The 20,150-nt window shown below is 39.9% G+C and overlaps 1 protein-coding gene across 6 annotated transcripts in view; it reads left to right on the top strand.

Moving 5' to 3' along the window:
* Nucleotides 1-20,150, top strand: part of LOC143694628 (uncharacterized) — a 33,123-nt gene that overhangs the window by 8,637 nt on the left and 4,336 nt on the right. For 2 of the 6 annotated variants that reach the window (XM_077182034.1, XM_077182032.1), the window contains one exon: nucleotides 272-8,748. In XM_077182034.1, coding sequence (XP_077038149.1) covers nucleotides 272-434 — 163 coding nt within the window. In that variant the 3' untranslated portion in view covers nucleotides 435-8,748. Of the gene's footprint in view, nucleotides 1-271; nucleotides 8,749-20,150 lie in introns of those variants that run through there. The other 4 variants (XR_013183208.1, XR_013183207.1, XR_013183206.1 and 1 more) reach the window with 4 other exon arrangements.

Raw genomic sequence — 20,150 nt, 5'->3', positions numbered from 1 at the left:
TACATGGCCACTAATGACACTGAACAAGAACAATACAGTTTCTTGAACATTCTGTTCCATGCCTTTCCAGTCTCTAGCCTGCACTTAAAATACAGCAATTTTACAAGCATTTCTCATTTGCCTAGGCTATGGAGTTAATGAGATAGAGAAAGCATGAAGAATTTGTATGGATGAACTCCATTTACCTAATTTCCAACCCAAACATAACAATATGAAAAATAAGTGATATGTGTGTAAAATTGTGTATTATTATTTTTTTTGCTTTTCACAGTTCTTGTCTGGCAGCAGTCTGGGTTGAGTCCTTGTGGCACACAACAGGTATGTGTCTTGTCAGCAGCAGCCATCACCCTTCTGACATTTCCCCCAACTGCTGGGGGGTGAGAGTAGAGAGATATCAGCTTCTCTTCTCAGTCACAATGGAAAGGAAGCAGTAAAAAAACCAAAACTTCCTCTTCCATCATTTATTTGATTACGTTCTCCATTTGTCAGAGGAGTAGAGCAAAAGCCCACATGGACTTTGTGAAGCACTCATGCTTGTGAGCATACATTGAAAACTTCAGCACATGAGGATGGCTTCATGTCTTTAGCATGTGTTTTGCTGAACCACATGGCAGCAGGAATTTATTCTTTTGAAGTGTTGCAAAATGCCTTTACCAGAGCCGTGTTTCAGTTGCATTTCTTCAAATGAGGTTGGAGAGAAAGTAAATGAAATCTCAGAACCTGGTTCAAAAAAGACAGAAGCTCGATTTCAAGTTAGCTGTGTTGATTTTGCTCAACCCTAGAAATAACATTCACTTTTTGGCATAACTCTGACACGGCAGAACACTGTCTTGTTCCTAGAGGACATTAAGAAACCAGACATCCATTCTCTTGCTTGGTTTTTTTATTAGATAAAGACAAGAAAAGTAACACTGCCAAAGTGTATTAACATGGGATAATCTCAATGTCCCTATTAGTTGTAGACTTTAAATAACAGTAAAAAAACCCTACAGGACAACAACAAAGCAACGCTAGGGGAACATTCTCACTGAGCACTACTTGGGCTGCCTGAAGGAAATGGAAGGTCTTCTCAAATTGGAAGTTATTGGGTAATTAATTGCATATAATTCTATAATTGGTATATTATATATACATATAAAATATCTAATATATATATATATAAAATATAATGTATTATATATAATAGATATGTTCTACATAATATATATTATATATAAAATTATATATAACATATAATATATAAAATAGATATGTAATATATATAATATAATATATATGTATAATTATATATATAATTACATAATTGTCAGCATATAATTGACATTATGTAAATATTATATGGTGAGCATATATGTTGGCATTTGCTCTTTTTAGGCAATTGAGCTGAGCTTGGAGCTAGAAGATGGTATGTGTATTAATCCAGTTGTAGCTGCTATGGTTTAACAGCTTGTACCCTACAACTCTACCTTACAGTTAGTGCTCCAATCATTTTCTACTCTTTAGAAATAACCCTAGCCTGATTCTTTTCCCAAATTCAAGAGTCAGCACTCTTGTGTTTTTAATGCAAAGACTTGCATAAATAGCAAACAAACAAAAAAAAAAAAATTGCTGCTACAAATAAATGAAGAAAATATTTGCAGTTTCTCTGATTTGTGAATTAGTAAAAAACCCCAATTTTTCTGTATCATTAAAATAAGAAAACCAAGGGTAAGGCTATTTATCTTGTTCTACAACAACAACAAAAAAAAAAAAGAATTTTCAGAAATTAATTTTCCTTTCACAGTAGGAGGAAAAAAAGATCAGTGAAGTACAAAAAAACTGCTCTAGTGCCACATCTTCAAAACAAGTGACTCCTAACAAAAGCAGACATCACCAATTTTCCAAAGCAGCCGCTGCTCACAGCCTGGCTTGGCACCAGTCTGACAGTGGGAGGTGGTCAGGGGTTGCCTTGGCATCAGCTGGGGGTTCTGGTTTAGCCTTGTTGTTATTGTCTAGGGGTGGTTTTTTACAGTCATTGAACCCTTTTTGTCTCAATCCATGAGTTTTTCTCGCTTTAGCCTTTCCTGTTCTCCTCTCCCATCCTGCTTTGGGGTGGGAGGAGGAGTGAAGAAGCAGCTGGGTGAGTTGTTAGCCAAGGTAGTTCACTCTGCACAGGCTCCAGAACCAGCTTGGGAGATTGAGAAGTTGTTCTGCCCTAGCATTTGTGGAGGTTTTGGTGCAGAATTTTCTTGTCCTTAAAATACTGCATCTCCATGCAGCTTTCCTTGTTCACTAATCTCAATGTCTGTTAAATAAATAGTTTCCCATGTTCCTAACATATGTAGTAACACATAGAAAATAAGAACAAACCCTTGAGAAGGTGGGAGTACAAAAAGTACTAATATTATTAAGCTGAGGTTTGCTGCAGTGTTGCATTCTCTGAGTAGCTGTCAACCACCACCATGTTCCTCTACTTGGTGAGTTCTGATTTTTTTTGTGTTTGCCCTTTTCTTTGGTCATTTATTTCCTTGATAACTGAGCACAGTTTGTACATCTTCTGCTACTCTGCCCATGGCTGAACACACACAAAAATTGGCCTTTCACAGAAGCAGGGAGGCCCAGCTGTCCCCATTTGCTGCAGTTTTGCTAAGAAGTCTGTCTATAAGTGTCTTGGTTTGAAAAGATAGGTGTTTGCTTAAGAAAGGCAGGAGCCTCCCCTGAAAAGGAAAATGTAAACCCCTTTCCTCCAAATTATTATAATTTTGAAATTTAGGGGCTCTTAGGCAAAGATATGGGAGTAGAAAGAAGATAAATAAAGAAATAAAATAAAAAATGCAGTAGTACAAACCAGCACTGCCAGAGTAAGAGCAGTCCCTGTCCCCTGTGTGTCAGGGGGTGGCACAGCCCCATCCCATGGGGGCTCAGCCCTCCTGCAGTGCCAGCTGTGGCTCTGCTGGAGCAGGGATCCTGCACAAGGGGGGAGTTTTCCTCTGCAGCTCCAGGGCTGCTGGAGATGGGCCTGGGCTCCCTCTGGCAATGCAGGGCAGCAGAAGCTGCTCCTCTGGGAATGCACTGGGCAAAGGCTGCTGGGCTGTGCCAAAGCTCAGATTGGATCCAGGTAGGAATGCTTGGCTCCTCCCCTGGGCGGAGCATCTCCCCATGGGATGATGGGATTGGATCAGCCATGCAGGGACACTCACTGGCCATGGACAGAAGATAATTAATAATTAATGGCCCAGGAACAGCAGAGATCTCCTGGAGGGAGGATTGGCTGTGTGAGAGATAAAGAAAACTGCCCAATGAACAGAGGAGAGCTGCCCCACCTGTGACAGATGGGAATAGAACACACACATATCTTATAACCCAGGACAATAAGCATCACTGGAGGATCCTATCACTGCCTTAACCCTCCACCACACTGCCTTATGCTTGCCTTTTATGCTCTGGCCCTGCTGAGGCAGGGATTTTTTGGTTAAGGACTTTTGGCTCATTATGAGTTTGCTCACACGGCCCCTGCAGGGTTCCAATGCTGCCTTGTAGCATCACGAGAGCACAGTGAGAGGAGAGGAGATCCTGCTGCTCCATGGAATGCCACCAGACAGGGATTACTTCTACCCACACCTGTCTGTAACTAAGACATTACTTTATGTTTTCTATTTTTAAAAAACGCTCTTTAAAACACTTGAAAATCCAAGGTAATATGGAAATATGTATTTTTCACAATATCAGCAAAATAAGACTGTAAAACTTTTCCTGATTTGATTGCAAGTTAGAAGCAATTCGAAATACACACATTTTTATTCAGAATATTAGCCAATAGTCTCAGTTGTCAATGAATATTTGGGTTTCTTAAGATTTCTTTTATAGAACTACCTAGGGTAGACAGACACTTGTTGCTGAATCAGATTCTCTGAACTGAGCCTTGCAGATTGCTGAATTAAGCCTGATAACCAAAAATATAACTCTAGGTTAGAAAAAAATTCCTTATGTTCATGTTCTATTGGCCAATTTCTGACAGATTTTACCAGGCATTTCACTGCCAACTTGAAATCAACTTCAATTGTAAATACATTCAAGGATTTCTGTTTAACTGTACTTAAGATAAACCTGCCATTAAATTGAAAAATAATAATAATAATTAAAAAAAAAAAGCACAACGAACTCAAATCTTCTACTTCTCCCAAACTGCAGAATTCTTAAAATAAAAAGTCCCCTTCACTTCTAGAAGTCTGTGAAAAAAATAACTTAGCAATATGGGCTGATGGCCACCAGACGTTGGTGGTTTTTTAATGTTAACTCTTTCTATAGAAATACAAGATAAATGTCTTCCTGACTTTTTTTTTTTTTTTTTTGGATTTCATTGAGGTCGTGTTTGCATGTAGATGGTCAGCAAGGTATCACATGCAACTTTTTAATTAATAAGTATTTAATTATCCTGGTTTCAGCTGTGATAGAGTTAATTTTCTTCTTAGTAGCTGGTAGAGTGCTGTGTTTTGTCTTTAGAATGAGAACAATGTGAATCACACACTGAGGGTTTGGTTGTTGCTCAGCAACCCTTACCCTAAGTAAAGGATTTTCCTTATATTATTATTTAATTTCTTTCCGTTATTAAACTGTTCTTAACCCATGGGTTTTACTTTTCTCCAACTCTTCTCCGTGTCCCACTGGAGGGGTTGGGGATGAGGGAGCAGCTGAGTGGTTCTTAGTTGCTGGCTGAGGTTAAACCACAACACTCATAAATAAAGTAACGTTTTATGCTTGTCACAGGTAATTGTGGTGCACTACAGTGGATTAGTCAATCTCTCTTCCTGTAGGGCTGTAAAGTTGGCAAGTGGCAAAGAACTCTTCTGCACAAGCCTGCCAGTGAGTTTGTTTATAACAGTACTGGGAGTATTTTCCATTTGCAAATCAGCAGTTGGAACAATGAAGTAATTTTAAGTGATGCTGTTTCTGAATGTGTTTATTGCTCAGTGATTACTGCATCATCACCTGCAACATCTTGCAGTGCTGGAAAATGAAAATCATTATCCTAACAAGTTTTCTACAGGATTTTTCATTCAAGTTAGCTAAAGGACATGCAGATTGATTCTGCCAGCTTCCCCATGAAAATCTACTTCTGCACCCAAAATTCTTCTCATCCTACTCAAATATGGTCCACTTCAAAGACTCTTCTCCCAGAACACACTTCACTATGATGATTGATGTCTCTGGCCAGCATTAAACACAATCTTTTTTGGTCACAAAAAACTTTTCCTGGAGACCAGCTCTCCCTGGTCCCAACAAATATTAAACTTAATTTGTAACTAGCTTGAGAAAAAAAATCTCTGAAATATCTTTTGGTAATCCATCATCATAAAGGTAAGATCTCTACCTACATTCACAATGACCTAACCCTTCAGTACTGCAGCTGGCAGTAATTACACACAAACCACACAGAAATTGCTCCATGTGCCTCCTGTCACTGAAATAATTTATACCAGGGCTGGGTTGACTTTGGCCAAGTTCCAGATGTTCACCCTGCCACTTCCACTCACAGAATCTCCTGAGTGGGAAGGGACCCACCAGGATGACCCAGGCCAGTTCCTGGCCCTGCCCAACAGTCCCACCCTGTGCATCCCTGGGAGCTTTGTCCAAACCCTCCTGGAGCTCTGGCAGCCTTGGGGCTGTGCCCATGCCCTGGGGAGCCTGGGCAGTGCCAGCACCCTCTGGGGAAGAACCTTTCCCTGAGATCCAGCTTGACTCTGCCCTGGCACAGCTCCAGCCATTCCCTGAGTCCTGTCCCTGTCATAGAGATCAGTACTGCCCCTCAGAAGGGACATCCCCTCAACAGGAGAAGAAAATAAAATCAGATTAAAAAGCTGGATGGGTTGAGGTAAGGACAGGGAGCCCACCTATGAGTTACTCTCATGGACCAATCATACTAAGCTTGGGAAAAATTAATTTATTACCAGTTAAAAACAGAGTTGATAAATCAGAAAGAAAGACAGAAAATGAAAACAGCACCTTCTCCTCCTGCTTTTTCCCATTTTACCTCACTCCACCATTCTCAGCCCCTCTACCTCCCCGCCATTGCTGAGCAGCCCAGGGGGATGCTGTGACCTCTCTGAGGATTGTGGTCAGTCCCTAACAGCTCCTTTCTGCTGCTCCTTCCTCCTCACACTTTTCCCCTGCTCCACTGTTGTTTTCTCCACAAGGGATGTCATCTCAGCCCCCTGGAACACCTCCTCTCCCTTTTTCTCCACTGACCTCCATGTCTGCTGGGCTGTTTCTCATCATCTTTTCCCTCACTCCTCTGCCTGTCCAGAATTTTTTTCCCCCTTTCTTAAACACATATTCACAGGGGCATCACCAACATTGCTGATGGGCAGCTTTGTCTACACCTTTTCTTTGGAGGAAAAGGAAGAGTAAAGCAGAAGGGGATTGACTTTCCTGATAAACTCATCTCTCCATGAAGAGATACCTTTGCTCAGTTCAGATTTCACATTTACCTAATTCTTCTTATAAAATTGATGGCTTTGCCTTTGCTCAGGTGCTCATATGCTTTCTTGAAGAGAAACTGATAAAAAAATGCACCTGAGTGCTTTTTTCTGAGGTGTAGCCAAAATCTCTATGTAAACAGAGAGCCTGTAGTATGTGAAGAGAGTCTGCTCTAGAATATTTTAAAAACATCACTAGGGTAAAAAAACCCAAACTCTGGCAAGCACCTCTCATAAGTTTTCAATGCAGGCAATGAACTAAATCCAAAGCCAAGGGAGAAGAGGTCCCCCCACTTCTTTGTGTGGCAGCTTCATCAGCTCTCCCTGATGAGAGAGCTACAGCAGAATATTGCCTAGGAGTTTATTGGCTTTGATCATTTGCCTCTATTCTGCAATCCTAGTGACACCACCTGCACAGTGACAGGCTGAAAAAGCACTCCAAGCTTCTCTCCAAGTGGGATTTTTTGAGACAAGAAGGTCCACAAAAATCTAATATTTTCCCTTTCTATGCAAATCACAGAAGTTTGGAGAGTTGGGCAGTTCTTGAAGGTAGTAATTAATATTGTTTTAATTTCAGGCTGAAGAGTAACTTCCATTCCCTTTTTGTAAAACCCCTCAATGCTGCCAAAAAATAAAGGCTTCAAAAGAGAGGAGACCAACAGAGAACCATGCAGTTGACTGTCTTCTTTGGTATACCCTGGCTACACAAAATGGGAAATTGTGCCTTTATTTCAGCATATTTCCTCCCCAGTAAGAATCCTGTCTTTGAGGCTTTTAGAACTGTCTTAGTAATAATTTACATTTTTCACATTTCACGTAAACAGGATTTTTGGGATATTACAATATGCCCACTAAGCATTGGAAAGTCCTATATTCCCAAAAGGTGGAGCATAGCCAGAGGGGATCTGTACAGCAAAAGTGTTAAGGATGTGGAAATCTCATCATGATTTTTTCAGGTAAAGAGATGAAGTTACATTAGAGAGATGAAAACTGTGGCCTGCCTTCCTGCTAACACTTACAGTCAGTCTCTTAGTTGGATTTTATTAGTAAAGATTCCAGTTTGGGAGCTCCAGGATTGCTCAATGGTGAGAAGCAAAGTGCAATAATTGATGTTGATGACCAGATGCACTTTAAAAGCCCACTCCTGGTTTGGATTCAAATTCAATTCCCTTATTTTATTTAGCTGGAGAAAAAAAACCCAACACTTAGGGCTCCTATTTATTGTATCTAAGTGTCAGTGAAAATGGCACAAACTGAGAGCACCTGACCATCAGAAATTCCAGTCCTGGGAGGCACAATCAGCACAGGCTGTTCAGAGAAACCTGATCTTGAAAACCACATATATCCTTCACTATTTTCTCCCAAATCTATTGTTTCTTGATATCTCCTAGGAAATACTTATAAAATAAGAGAAATAAAAGAGCCACAAACAATAATAGTTTCATCTCAATGGGTGTCTTGTCCCATCTTCAGCAAAGGTGTAACTACTCAGATTTCCCTTCTGATCTGATGTATTTATGCATTAATATATGCCTGTTAACACCTATTTAAACAGAATAAGAACACTACAAATCAATTTGTCATCTAGTTCTTCAGAGGAAAATTTAGAAACACAAGAGATACAAATTCTCCTTGGCACTACAATTAAAAATTTGTCACACACCACTATGTATTAACACAGTTCTCCTTTCGTGGTAGTTGCTTGAGCATTAATAGGGTAAAAACCTCCAATATATTTGTGTCATGACCTTATAGCAGAGAAAAAGAACACAGCTACTACCAGGGAGACCTTTTAAATCAGTACAAGGTCACATAAACTCATGTCTCTGTCATCAACCATTCCATGGGAAAAACAGCTGTTTATTTATTTTAAACCCCAAATTTATGAAAAGAAATTATGCAGAGTCCAAATTGTCAATTCTAATGAAGAGTTTGGTAAGGAACATAGGTAAAAAGATCCTCTATTAGATGTTAACTTTAAGGTCATGCAGTAATTGTTAAAGAGTTTGAAAATTAATATATAGCACATACATACTAAAGGAACTGTAGAAAAAGAAAACAAAAAGAAATTGGAAAAGCGTAGCAATCAAACTCACTATATCTCTTATCTGTGTACTTACATACACTATTTTATACATTCAGCTATCTAAAAAAATTAACAGACATTGTTGCAGAAATTTGTCATTTCAGCTGCCAGATCCAGCATCTCGCAAAATTCATCCATGAAGAGGGAAGAAAACAAGAGAGCCACAGTTAAAAATAGAAAGCCTTTGAAATAAATGTCTTATCTCCATCCTCAGCAAAAACAGTTGGGTTTTTTTTTGCTGACCACAGGTTGATAAAATTGTAGTGGATAAAATCCCACATTGGTATTGTATCAGAATAATTGATTTTGTCAGAAGTAGATGGATTAAAGCAACTAAGCACCTGGCCCACTTTAGGTACTGAAATTAAAATCTTGAAAGACACCCTAATTGACATTCACCAAAATGTTTAGATTAGCACATGACCATTGTGCTGAGCACCATAGGGAAAAATCAACTTCTTGTAGGGAAGAACACTGAGACCTGACAACCCTATTTACCAGCTGGTCACCCAAGGTGGATGAGTTTTACAATTCCTAGTAAAAAAACCCAAAAACTATTATTAGTAAAAGTCTCAGGCAGACTCCAAGACTGAGAACAAATCCTTCCTCACCTCACAACATTCCCAGGAAATGCCTAAGGTGCTAATTGCACATGGTTAATCCCCCCTTCCCAAAACCTTGAAGAGGGCCAAAGCTGCCACCCTTGGGCTACAGAGGAGCATTAGGAGGGCAGGCCTAGTGCTAAAGACAACAGGAAGCACTACAATGTTCTTTTTAAACAACAATTTCCATTGTATTACTAATGAGTGTAACGAGCACAAAGCTCGAACTATTGCACAGTTCCAAGATTATTGTGACTAAACCCAGAAGTCATTGCTGGGGTCTTTGTGCAACAGCTTTCTGACAAGGCTCCATGACCTTGGCATATTGTGGGATTCTACCTTTTACTGTTAAGATGCTAAAGAAGCACCAAAATTCTTAACACCACAGGATTAACCTCTTCCTTTCAGGTGAAGTGTGGCCTCTAATTACAATTGTAGCCATCCTCCCAGATCTATGGCAGTGCTTCACCTCCTGAAGTGCAGCAGCCTTTCAGGATGGTCCAAGACAGAGGTGTGGCTGGATGGCAAAATAAATAAGAGCCACCTGCTCACCATTTTTATTCAAACACATTTTTACAGCAGTGGCATATTGTGGGTGTCACAGACACATTTTACGAAAAATCCTTTTGCTAGGGTTTTTCTCCTGAGCAGCTGAGAGGCCTCAGAAATGAAATGCAAGCAATGGTTATCTGCTGCTGTGGAATGCAACAGGTGCATCTGGGATTGGTCCATGTGAGTTGTTTTTACTTGATGACCAATGACAGCCACCTGTGTCAAGGCTGTGCTCAGTCACAAGATTCTATTATCATTCCATTCTTTGCTGGCCTTCTGATTAAATCCTTTCTTCTATTCTTTTAGTATACTTTTAATATATCATTTTAAAAATATAATATATATCATAAAATAATAAATCAGCCTTCTGAAACATGGAGTCAAGATTCTCATCTCTTCCCTCGTCCCAGGACCTCTGCAAATACCACCACATGTGGGATTCTACCTTTTACTGTTAAGATGCTAAAGAAGTACCAAAATTCACCACAGGATTAACCTCTTGCTTTCAGGTGAAGTGTGCCCTCTAATTACAATTGTAGCCACCCCCCCAGATCTATGGCAGTGCTTCACATCCTGAAGTGCAGCAGCCTTTCAGGATGGTCCAAGACAGAGATGTGGCTGGATGGCAAAATAAATAAGAGCCACCTGCTCACCATTTTTATTCAAACACATTTTTACAGCAGTGGCATATTGTGGGTGTCACAGACACATTTTATGAAAAATCCTTTTGCTAGGGTTTTTCTCCTGAGCAGCTGAGAGGCCTCAGAAATGAAATGCAAGCAATGATTATCTGCTGCTGTGGAATGCAACAGGTGCATCTGGGATTGGTCCATGTGAGTTGTTTTTACTTGATGACCAATGACAGCCACCTGTGTTGTCAAGGCTGTGCTCAGTCACAAGATTTTATTATCATTCCATTCTTTCCTTTGCTGGCCTTCTGATGAAATCCTTTCTTCTATTCTCTTAGTATAGTTTTAATCTATCATTTTCTTTTAATATAATCTATATCATAAAATAATAAATCAGCCTTCTGAAACATGGAGTCAAGATTCTCATCTCTTCCCTCGTCCTGGGACCCCTGCAAATACCATCACATGTGGGATTGTACCTTTTACTGTTAAAATGCTAAATAAGTATCAAAATTCTTAACACCACAGGATTAACCTCTTGCTTTCAGGTGAAGTGTGGCCTCTAATTACAATTGTAGCCATCCCCCAAAATTTATGGCAGTGCTTCACATCCTGGATTGCAGCAGCCTTTCAGGATGGTCCAGGAGGCAGAGATGATAAATAAGAGCTCCACCTGCTCACCATTTTTATTAAAACAGCATTTTTACAGCAGTGGCATATTGTGGGATTGTACCTTTTACTGTTAAGATGCTAAAGAAGTACCAAAATTTTTAACACCACAGAATTAACCTCTTGCTTTCAGGTGAAGTTCCCTCTAATTTCAATTGTAGCCACCCCAGATTTTTGACAGTGCTTCACCTCCTGAAGTGCAGCAGCTTTTCAGGATGGTCCACAGCAGAGATGTGGCTGGATGGCAAAATAAATAAGAGCCACCTGCCCACCATTTTTATTAAAACAGCATTTTTACAGCAGTGGCTGAGAACTCTACATCTTGCAGCAGTGCTGCTGTAATGCTCTAGGTCACTACTGCAGAACAGCAGCATTTTTATAAGCTTGATGGAAAGATTAGGTGTCAAATTTAATAAACCCTTTGGCTCTTTTTCTATTATTCTATGCCATGGGTCCTCTCTCTGCTTTGAAGTAGCATATTTTTTCATTTGGTGGTGGCAATAATTCAAATATATAAACCACCACATATCATTTAATATAATTTGCATTGACTGGCAGGTTTAAAGCTAACCTGTACTAATGAATTTTTGCATATGTAATATATGTGATACAGACAGTTCAGGGCAAAAAATCTTATTAGGAAAGGGAAAGCTGCATTTGGATGAAAAAATTTTCATTTCTTCTGTGCTGGAAGACTCTAAAAATTGGGTATGACTGCACATTTAAAGAAAGCAATTCAAATATTCTTACTAATAATCAAAAGTAGTTATTAAGCTGACTAGCCAGAGCCTGTGCAGGGTCTCTGGGAGCAGTCACTTCCCTTGGCTTACACAAGCCCTTCAGATTTGATTACAGTCAAGTAGAGATGCACAGGAATCCTGTGTCCTGATGGTGATGCTGGCTCCTATATAATGTTTATTTATCCAAGACTGAAATGCTTAACTGGGAATGTACTGTCTCTGACTAAACTAGCAGAGAGAATGATCTGGGAGATGTTTCTGTATGACTTTATGATCAGAGAATAATTAATAATTTGGCAGCTGGAGAGTCACCAGGGCCTGGTGACTCTCAAATATATGAAACTATATCAATTTTTTTTTTTTTTAAGATTTGGAAGAAAACATGATAAGGCACTGAAAAACCCTCCAGAAAAATAACACTTCAGCCTAGCAGGGTGTAGGTACTGCCCTGAACCTTTCAACAAAGGACTAAAACACTGCAGTAGGCCTAGGGAAAGGAAAAACATCCCAAGGGTAAGAAAAAAGTGGAAAATGGAAAGACAAGAACACTCTCCAGGCAGAACATTAGAACAGTGGTGAGGGTCTGAAGAGCTGACTGGAAGAAAATCTGGTTGGAAAGCATCTAGAGGGAGGACAAGGCACAAGTGAAAATGCTTCAGCCTCTTAAACAGCTCTGCAAGTGTTTGGAAAATGAGGTGGAGTAAGAGGAAAGTTTACAGCACTTGCTAAACAACTGTTGGTTCAAATTGAAAATATCAACTTTCTGTCTTTTGAAACTTCTAGGATAAATATGACTTGCTCAAAGAGGGAGCTATGCTCACCCCTTGGGGTTCCTGTCTTTATTTTCAGTGACCCCTTTCACTGTCCTCAGGGGTTTTTTTAACAAATCAAAGGAAATTAATCAGTTTCTCATGAAACAAAAGAGACAAAGTATTTCTGTTTCCTGGCAAAACATTGAATAATACATTGAGCTTACAAAAATCTCTGCAGCATAAGAGCTGAGCAAGGTCAGAAGAAGCTTGACAGCAGAAGTGCCTCTGACCCTATTACATATAATGATGCAGTATTTCATGTACAGCATCATTTTTACATTTTTACTCCTGTTACATGCTTCATCCACCCAGCTAAACCTTAATTTAAACTGGCTCATCCAACACCATTGCTTTCAGTTTCCCAGACTTGATTCTAGACAAGATGAAATTTTGCTCCGCTTTAAAAAACAAAAGAATGAAGCTGCTATAATGGAGTGCAGGTGGAGCTCATTTGGGGTAATGAGGTTCTAAATGGATGTTTTGCAAACAAAACACTCATTGTGACCTGACAGCTCACCAATCCACATGCTGTTCCTAAATGGTTTGTTTTGTTCTGTCGGAACTCAAGTGGAAATGAAGATTTCTGCTGGTGCTGGTGCTCGGGGACTCAAGAGGAAGTGAAGATTGCTGGTTGTGGTGCTTTGGCAAGGGACATACAAATTAAATTAATCAGCTGCGATTTAAACAGGAAGATTCACTTGCTTCCCCTTTTTTTTGTGCTTGAGCTGCTTCCTGCCTACCCCTTTAATCAGAGGAATAAGCAAGAGGGTTTGGGACCTGGAATTTTGGAAATTTTTAGGAACAAAAAGGAAAATTCTGCCATGGTGGCTGCTCAAAGGTCCTAAACATGATTCAGGGAGCTAAAGTTCAGAGTTATTTAAATGAATAATTTACATCCTTCTATTAAGAAATATGTTGTGAGGAGGGGAACACAGATATTGTGACAGCTCCTGGGTGCAGAAATTTAACATCAAACCACCCAGGACACAGAGTGCTCCACACAGGCACTCCAGAGGGGCTGCTTGTCCCAGCAAATCCTGCTGACTACTTTTTGGGCTGGTAAATATATCATGGACTTCTGGCCCCTGGCACTACTTGGCCAAATGAGGCCTTATTTGAGCTATAAATTCTGTATTTTACATCACTGGATGGAGAATAGATTCCAAAACATCTCTAGCCATTTGAATTCCAAGGCATCAGCTGGAGAGACTCACTGGATTTCCCTGAATGAAAAAAAAAGAGGGGAGGAAAGAATGGGAATATGACAGAAGTGCAGAAACAGCTGCAAGGAAATAATTATCCTGCAAAGCATCCCTAGGCCATGGTCCTGAATTCCAGAGTGATCCAATGGGGTGTGGCTCTTCCCCCTGACAGGAAAAATGGAGATGGAGACCAGAACTACAGGATGCAAATTTTACAGCACAAATAAAAATATAAACCTACAAAAGTGAGCAGTAACAAGAGCTGGGATTGATTAAGGATGATACATCAGCTATGTGCACAATGTCTGGTAGCAGCAAGAAGGTAAATGACATTTTGGCATCTATTATGGCTCTAGAAGTGAGATATATCAATTGAAAGGTAGATCCATATAGAACTAGAGCAAAGCCTCATTTTCTTTTCAGTACATTACATAAAGGAAAATATTAAAAAAAATGTTCTTAGACTTGCATTGGAAATAAGGAAATGCCTCATAAGGAATGAGAAACCAGGCTCTGCTAGTACCCACAAAGGAAACTGAGACCTTGGATAAAAATACAGCTTCAAAACTGCCCTAAAAAGGAAAGACAGATGCCAGTGTAAGATAAGGTATTTTATACAATAACAGCTAATTGAAAAACAAAGATATAAGAGCTTAAATGATGGTGGAAGTCAGCAACTTGCAGTAATTTGGATAGAATTAGTAGATAGATGAATGTTGCAGAGCAAAAAAGGTTGTGCATCAACTCCAAGGAGCACTTAGCTACTGACCATAGGCAGGTTGTGCCATAAAGAACTTTAGGAAATAAATAATTTTATCATCCCATCTTGCAGATAACCTATCTATGCTAATAAGTTCAAAAAGTGTTTTCTGCAATGGAATTGATTTAGCTTTTAGCGGAAAATACACATGATAAAATCTGGAGTTCAACAGCAAACCCCATCCCTAACAAAAAATTTAGGACCTGCTTTAGGAGATACCCTTACAGTAAAACTTATTGGAGGAGATGGTGGAGATGGAGAAGAATAGCTGGACTTTGTGCAATAGGATATAAAAGGAGAGTTCACCTGAAATGTCTGTGCACAGATTTATGGCACTGAGATAGTCCCAAAGCAAAGCATTTTCATTATACAGAGACCACTTTTCTCTACCAGGCAGAGGCCTATGAAAGGACAAATATCCCAAGGGTAAGAAAAAAGTGGAAAATTGAAGGATAAGAATACTCTTCAGGCAGAACTTTAAAACAGTGGTGAGGCTCTGAACAGCTGACTGAAGAGGAGGGGAAAAAGCATCTGTGTACAGGACAGTGTAAAAGTGGTGAAGAAAGAATACTTTTTCTTTTGTTTTAAGGAGAGCCCAGAGGTATTAGAGATTCTGAGAGGCAAACAGGTGGACACCTGGCCTCCCTTTTAAGAAGAATTGATTCCCAAATGGACTACTTTGTTAGCTTTCTCCTCAGGTGTTAAAATTTCTAATCCAAGATCAGCAACTAGCAGAGCAGAGGCTAAGGAAAAAGGATGAGATAAAAGCTTTCTGCTTTTAGTCATAATAAACACTTTGAGGAGAAGCAATGGCCCAGTGCATTCCTCTGGCAGAGCTGGAATACAGCTTTGTGGGGCTGTTTGAGGGTTTTGTGGGGACAAAAGAAGGTTCTGGATGAGGGAAGCAGAAGGGAGAACTTTCCCTTTTCTTTACATAACAGCTGCCCCTCTGACTCATAGAATGGTTAAAGTCCATCCAGTACCATGGGCAGGGACACCTTCCACTGGCCCAGGGTGCTCCAAGCCCTGTCCAGCCTGGCCTTGGGCATGTCCAAGGATGGAGCAGCCACAGCTGCTCTGGGCAATCTCTTCCAGCTCTTCACTGTACAAATTTCTTCCTGATATCTCTCCTGAATCTACCCATCTTTGGTTTAAAGCCAGAAGGGCTTCAAAGATCTGTCCCCATCTTCCCAAAAACCTCCTTCAATAAGGTCTCCCCAGAGTCCTCTCTTCTCCATGTGAACAATCCCAGCCTTTCCTCCCAGCAGAGCTGCTCCATCCCTCTGCCCATCCTGGTCCCTTCAGTATCTCCACATCCTCACCAGGCTGGGCCCAGGGCTGGAGCAGCTCTGCAGGTGGGGTCTCACCTGAGCACAGGGCAGAATTCCCTCTTTTCCCTCTAACCACACTGGGGCATCAGCCCAGGAAACACTTTTGGCTTTCTGGATTGTGAGAGCTTGCATTGCTGACTCATGTCAGCAATGCTTTATCCACAGCATCCCCAGGTCCCTTCCCTAGGGCTGTTCCACCTGCTCATCCCCTCGGGGGTCACAGGGCAGGACCCCCCTGCAAAACTCAACCTCAGCAGCAGGGAGTTTAACCCACTACAGCTGGGAGGCACCAGGGAGTTTTGTCACCTGATTTCATTTTTCATAGGTAAATTGGTACTCTCTGGACTTGTCCTGGAATGTAAATTGTTCTCTTCTGGTTTTTGTAAAGTTTTGATTTATCCCTTCTTCTAGTGTGTGAGCTTAAATGCCTAAATGCAGGCACAGTCCACAGAAAAACACTGGCTGGAACACAGGGAAGCCTTTGGAACGGGATGCTGTCCATGAAAGTTTGACTCCTTATTGGGTTTATAGAATAAAAACACCTTTTAATTGGGTGGGGGGAAGATTTGAAGGAAAATGTGGAACACCCAAAGTGGTTTTGGTGTTTTGCAACACCAAAGTTGTTCTGTCTGACAGCTCACCTGTACAAAGGCATTGTGGGGAAATGGAAAGTACAGATTTTAAAATGAAAGCCATAATTAAACATTTTAGGCAATATAACTGTAAAATAAAAAAAGACTATTTGAGTTTGTACCTTGTCAGACAAAGCCAGGTCTCCTGGGAACTTTAACATCTCTATGCAGAATGCAGGAATTGATTTTATTTTCACATATTAAATTTGGGTTTATGTCAATAGTGTTGCACTTCCTACCAGAAAACAAATGTGATCAGCAACAAAAAGCACCATCTGCTACAAAAATGAAATGTATGCCATAAGACCATAAAATAACCTTCTAATAAGTGAATCTATTTATGCATCAGTAGATGTCAATGCATGCTAATAGGGTAGGGGAGAAACACAGACTAGGAATTGTCATGATTTGCTCTACTCATTGATCAAAATTGAACCCTCAGTTATTGCACTATGCATATAAACTTTCTCTTCACTTTAAAAGTGGAATTATGTTTCTACCTAAATCAATAGAAAATAATGTTTCTTTGCCAAAGCTGTGGTGACCAGCTCCAGATAAACATCCAAGCTTGGAAAAATCTTCCATCTGTGTTCCCATGCAGCATTCAGAAGGAGGGTTAGGTCTGATTAGTGTCAGGCTGGATTAAAGCAAAGGGGATCCCCTGCCATTCTCTGGGCTTGGTTTGAAACAGGCAGTTCCACTTTCAGGCATCTCATTTCTCAAGCAATGACAACTGGAGGATAAGAAGAGGAAGTAGAGAGCAATTGCCCACTTTTGTAGTCTTAATATCCCATCAATTAACTTACTGTAAAAAATTAATGGATCAAATTTTAATGGCCTTGGCCCTTCCTGAAGGGGATGAAGAGGTTGGTGAAGGAAAAAAAGTGCTTAGCAACTTCTTCAAGAACAAAAAGTCCAGGAAAGTGTTTGGGATGGCTCAGCAGAAAAAGTAATTAGGTCCTCACAAGCATAACTTAAGTGAAGACACAAAGCTTGGGACCGAATTTGCTCATATGAATTTTATGCTAACTTTCCTCAGTACTATTAAATCTGAAATAAGGTACTCTGACACCCAAAAGCTGTTGTATGTTGCTGTGCTTTGCAATATACCACTTTTCTGGAATTTTAATGAAAACCTAAAAATTGTATTTAGAAAATATAACATTTTGACATCCTGTGTCTTGTCCTGCTTACTTTCCTGAGTTGAACAGCACAGTTAAACACAATTAAAATGGAAAAAGGAATACAGTTATAATCTTTACTGAAAATCTTTTGTAGGACTTATACTTTTAAAGCTAGAAGGAAAAAACACAATCCTTCCATCAGTAACAGAAAATAATTCGAGAACATGACAAGAAAAATAATTAGATTCTCTGATGACCAAACTATATTTAAAGCTCTTTCTGAATTTTTAAAAAAAAATAGGTAAAGAGTATATGAGGATTCTATGTAGTAGAAAACAATGATTTATTTTACTAGTTGTCTGCAGAGAAATTCAGCTGCAGCTAGAGATCTATTTCTATGCCCAATTAAATTCATTCATGGACACTAAGACAATCTATGACTCTTCAACTCAATTACAAACATAAGCTGTAATTTCTAACAGTCCTCTCCATCATATTTGAAAAGTCCTAGCCTGGTTCTGGTCTGGACAGGGTTAATTTTTTGCCAGGAGGGGCAGGGAAAAGACCCTGAGGTTATTCTGTACTGGCCCCCATCATTTCCAGGTGTGGGGGAAAGGGGGAGTCTCTGCTGGGGAGTGGGGATTCCTCCTGGTGGAGAAACCAAGGCTGAGGGAGCCATCTGGCACTGTCTGTTCTCAGGGACATTTTCTGGGTGACTCATTTCTTTTGCTCTCTTGAATTACTATTGGTGCTGCTAGCATTCCTTTTCTTACCTCATCACTGCTCCCAGCCCACCCTCTCCACTCTCTTGCCTCCAGCTGTCCTCTCCAGGTGGCAGGTGAGTGGTTTGGAGAATCTTGGAGAAGGGATGTCCATTTTCACTCGTGGACATCACCACAGCCGCGTGAATTCTGCAGTTACAGGAGAAAGGGAAACAGCATTAGCCTTTTGTGTCTTTTGCTGCCCCATATTGAGAGACTTTTCATCTTATTTTGATATGAAGCTTCTGATTTCTGGTGGGTTTCTGTGTAGGAGAGGACTTGTGGTAAAATACTTACACTTTCTAATTTCTAAAGAAATTCCAAGTGCAGTCTCGTCAGGGTGCAGGTTTTAGACAACACTAAAATAAATTTGTAGATTTAGAAATGAGAAAATGCTCTTGTTGTGGCTTGAAGTCTACTGTCTTAGCAAAGTTATGGAGGAAGAAAAACATGACTTTATTAATGTACATGCTGCAGGTTGGACAGACAAAATGGAATTCTGATATAACTTTCAGGATTGATTCTTTCTCTGGATACTGATACTATGAGAGAGTCAGAGACAGAACAGAAAAAGCATCTGTGTAAAATTTCAGTAGAAGATCCGGCATCTCTAGAAGTCCAGAATTAGCTGAGATTAACTCAGAAATCTCTAAATTTCCAGTTGCTCTCAGTATGTCAGACAGCTAGCATAAATTACATCTGGATAAAACTGCAGCTACTGCTCTCTTTGTTCTTTTAAGCACATTTTATTTTTGTAGAGCAGCAGAACATGGCAGAGTACTGATGAAGAAGATAAAATAGATACTCAAGGTTATCATTTGTACACAGTGTGGTAAAAGATCTACTCCTGAGGGACAATATTAAGCCCTGCCAGTGATACTGGTAACCTAATTAACCATGAAGGCTATTCAAATGCAGAAATGTCAAATTGCATTTTCCTCCTTGTATACTGATAGGCCTGGGAATGCTGGAAATAAATATCATCTTTAAGGCTGGATTCCAATATCTCATATTTGATCTGCAAGCTGTTAAACTTTATTAGTTTTCTTTGCCCAAAAAGGGATATAAAAGGACACATGTAGCAGTAAAAGAACAATATACTTTTTTTTTTTTACTTCCTCCAAGAAGACTTTAAAAGTCACTGACATTAGTAAGCAAATAAAAGAGAGCCATAAAGATTCTTCATAGTTTTCCTGTCTAGAAGAAAAATACTTAGGATTGAAATTTCTTTGCCAAATTATGTAACTTATGATTTGTTTCTCTTACAGATAAAAGTGGCTGTGAGGAAATGGATATTATGTCTTCTTAAGTTCTTTTAAAGGCTATTATCCTTTCCATTTGTGAGAACTTTGGTTCTCTTTTTTCATTTATTACCTTATCCATTAGGTCCTCGTTTCTTGCACCTCCTCTGTTTAGGTTTGTTAGAATTCTCAGATTTCTGTGTGGACTAAAAGCCTTTTTTTTTTCATGTGAATGTTTCAAATGAAAACTTTTTGCTTTTCTGTGGCACCTAATTTCCTGAGTTTCTTTTTTCTGAAGATTTAAGGTAGCTAAGAGGATGGGGAAGGGGCTGGAGGGGGAGACTGCTAGGGAGGGGCTGAGGGCACTTGACCTGTTCAGCCTGGAGAAGAGATTGAGGTCAGACCTCACTGAGTTCTTCAACAATCCAATAATTCAAGAATCAATTCTCTTCAATAATAATAAATTATCCTCATGAGAGGAAGAGGAGGAGGAAACACTGATCTCCTCTCTGCTGGGTTTGGGCTGATATCAAGAAAAGGTTCTTCCCCTAGAA

This window comes from Agelaius phoeniceus, chromosome 8 (assembly GCF_051311805.1).
Source record: "Agelaius phoeniceus isolate bAgePho1 chromosome 8, bAgePho1.hap1, whole genome shotgun sequence".
Taxonomy (NCBI): Eukaryota; Metazoa; Chordata; class Aves; order Passeriformes; family Icteridae; genus Agelaius; species Agelaius phoeniceus.
Note: the sequence above shows the minus strand (reverse complement) of the source record. Positions and strands in the feature narration are given on the sequence as shown.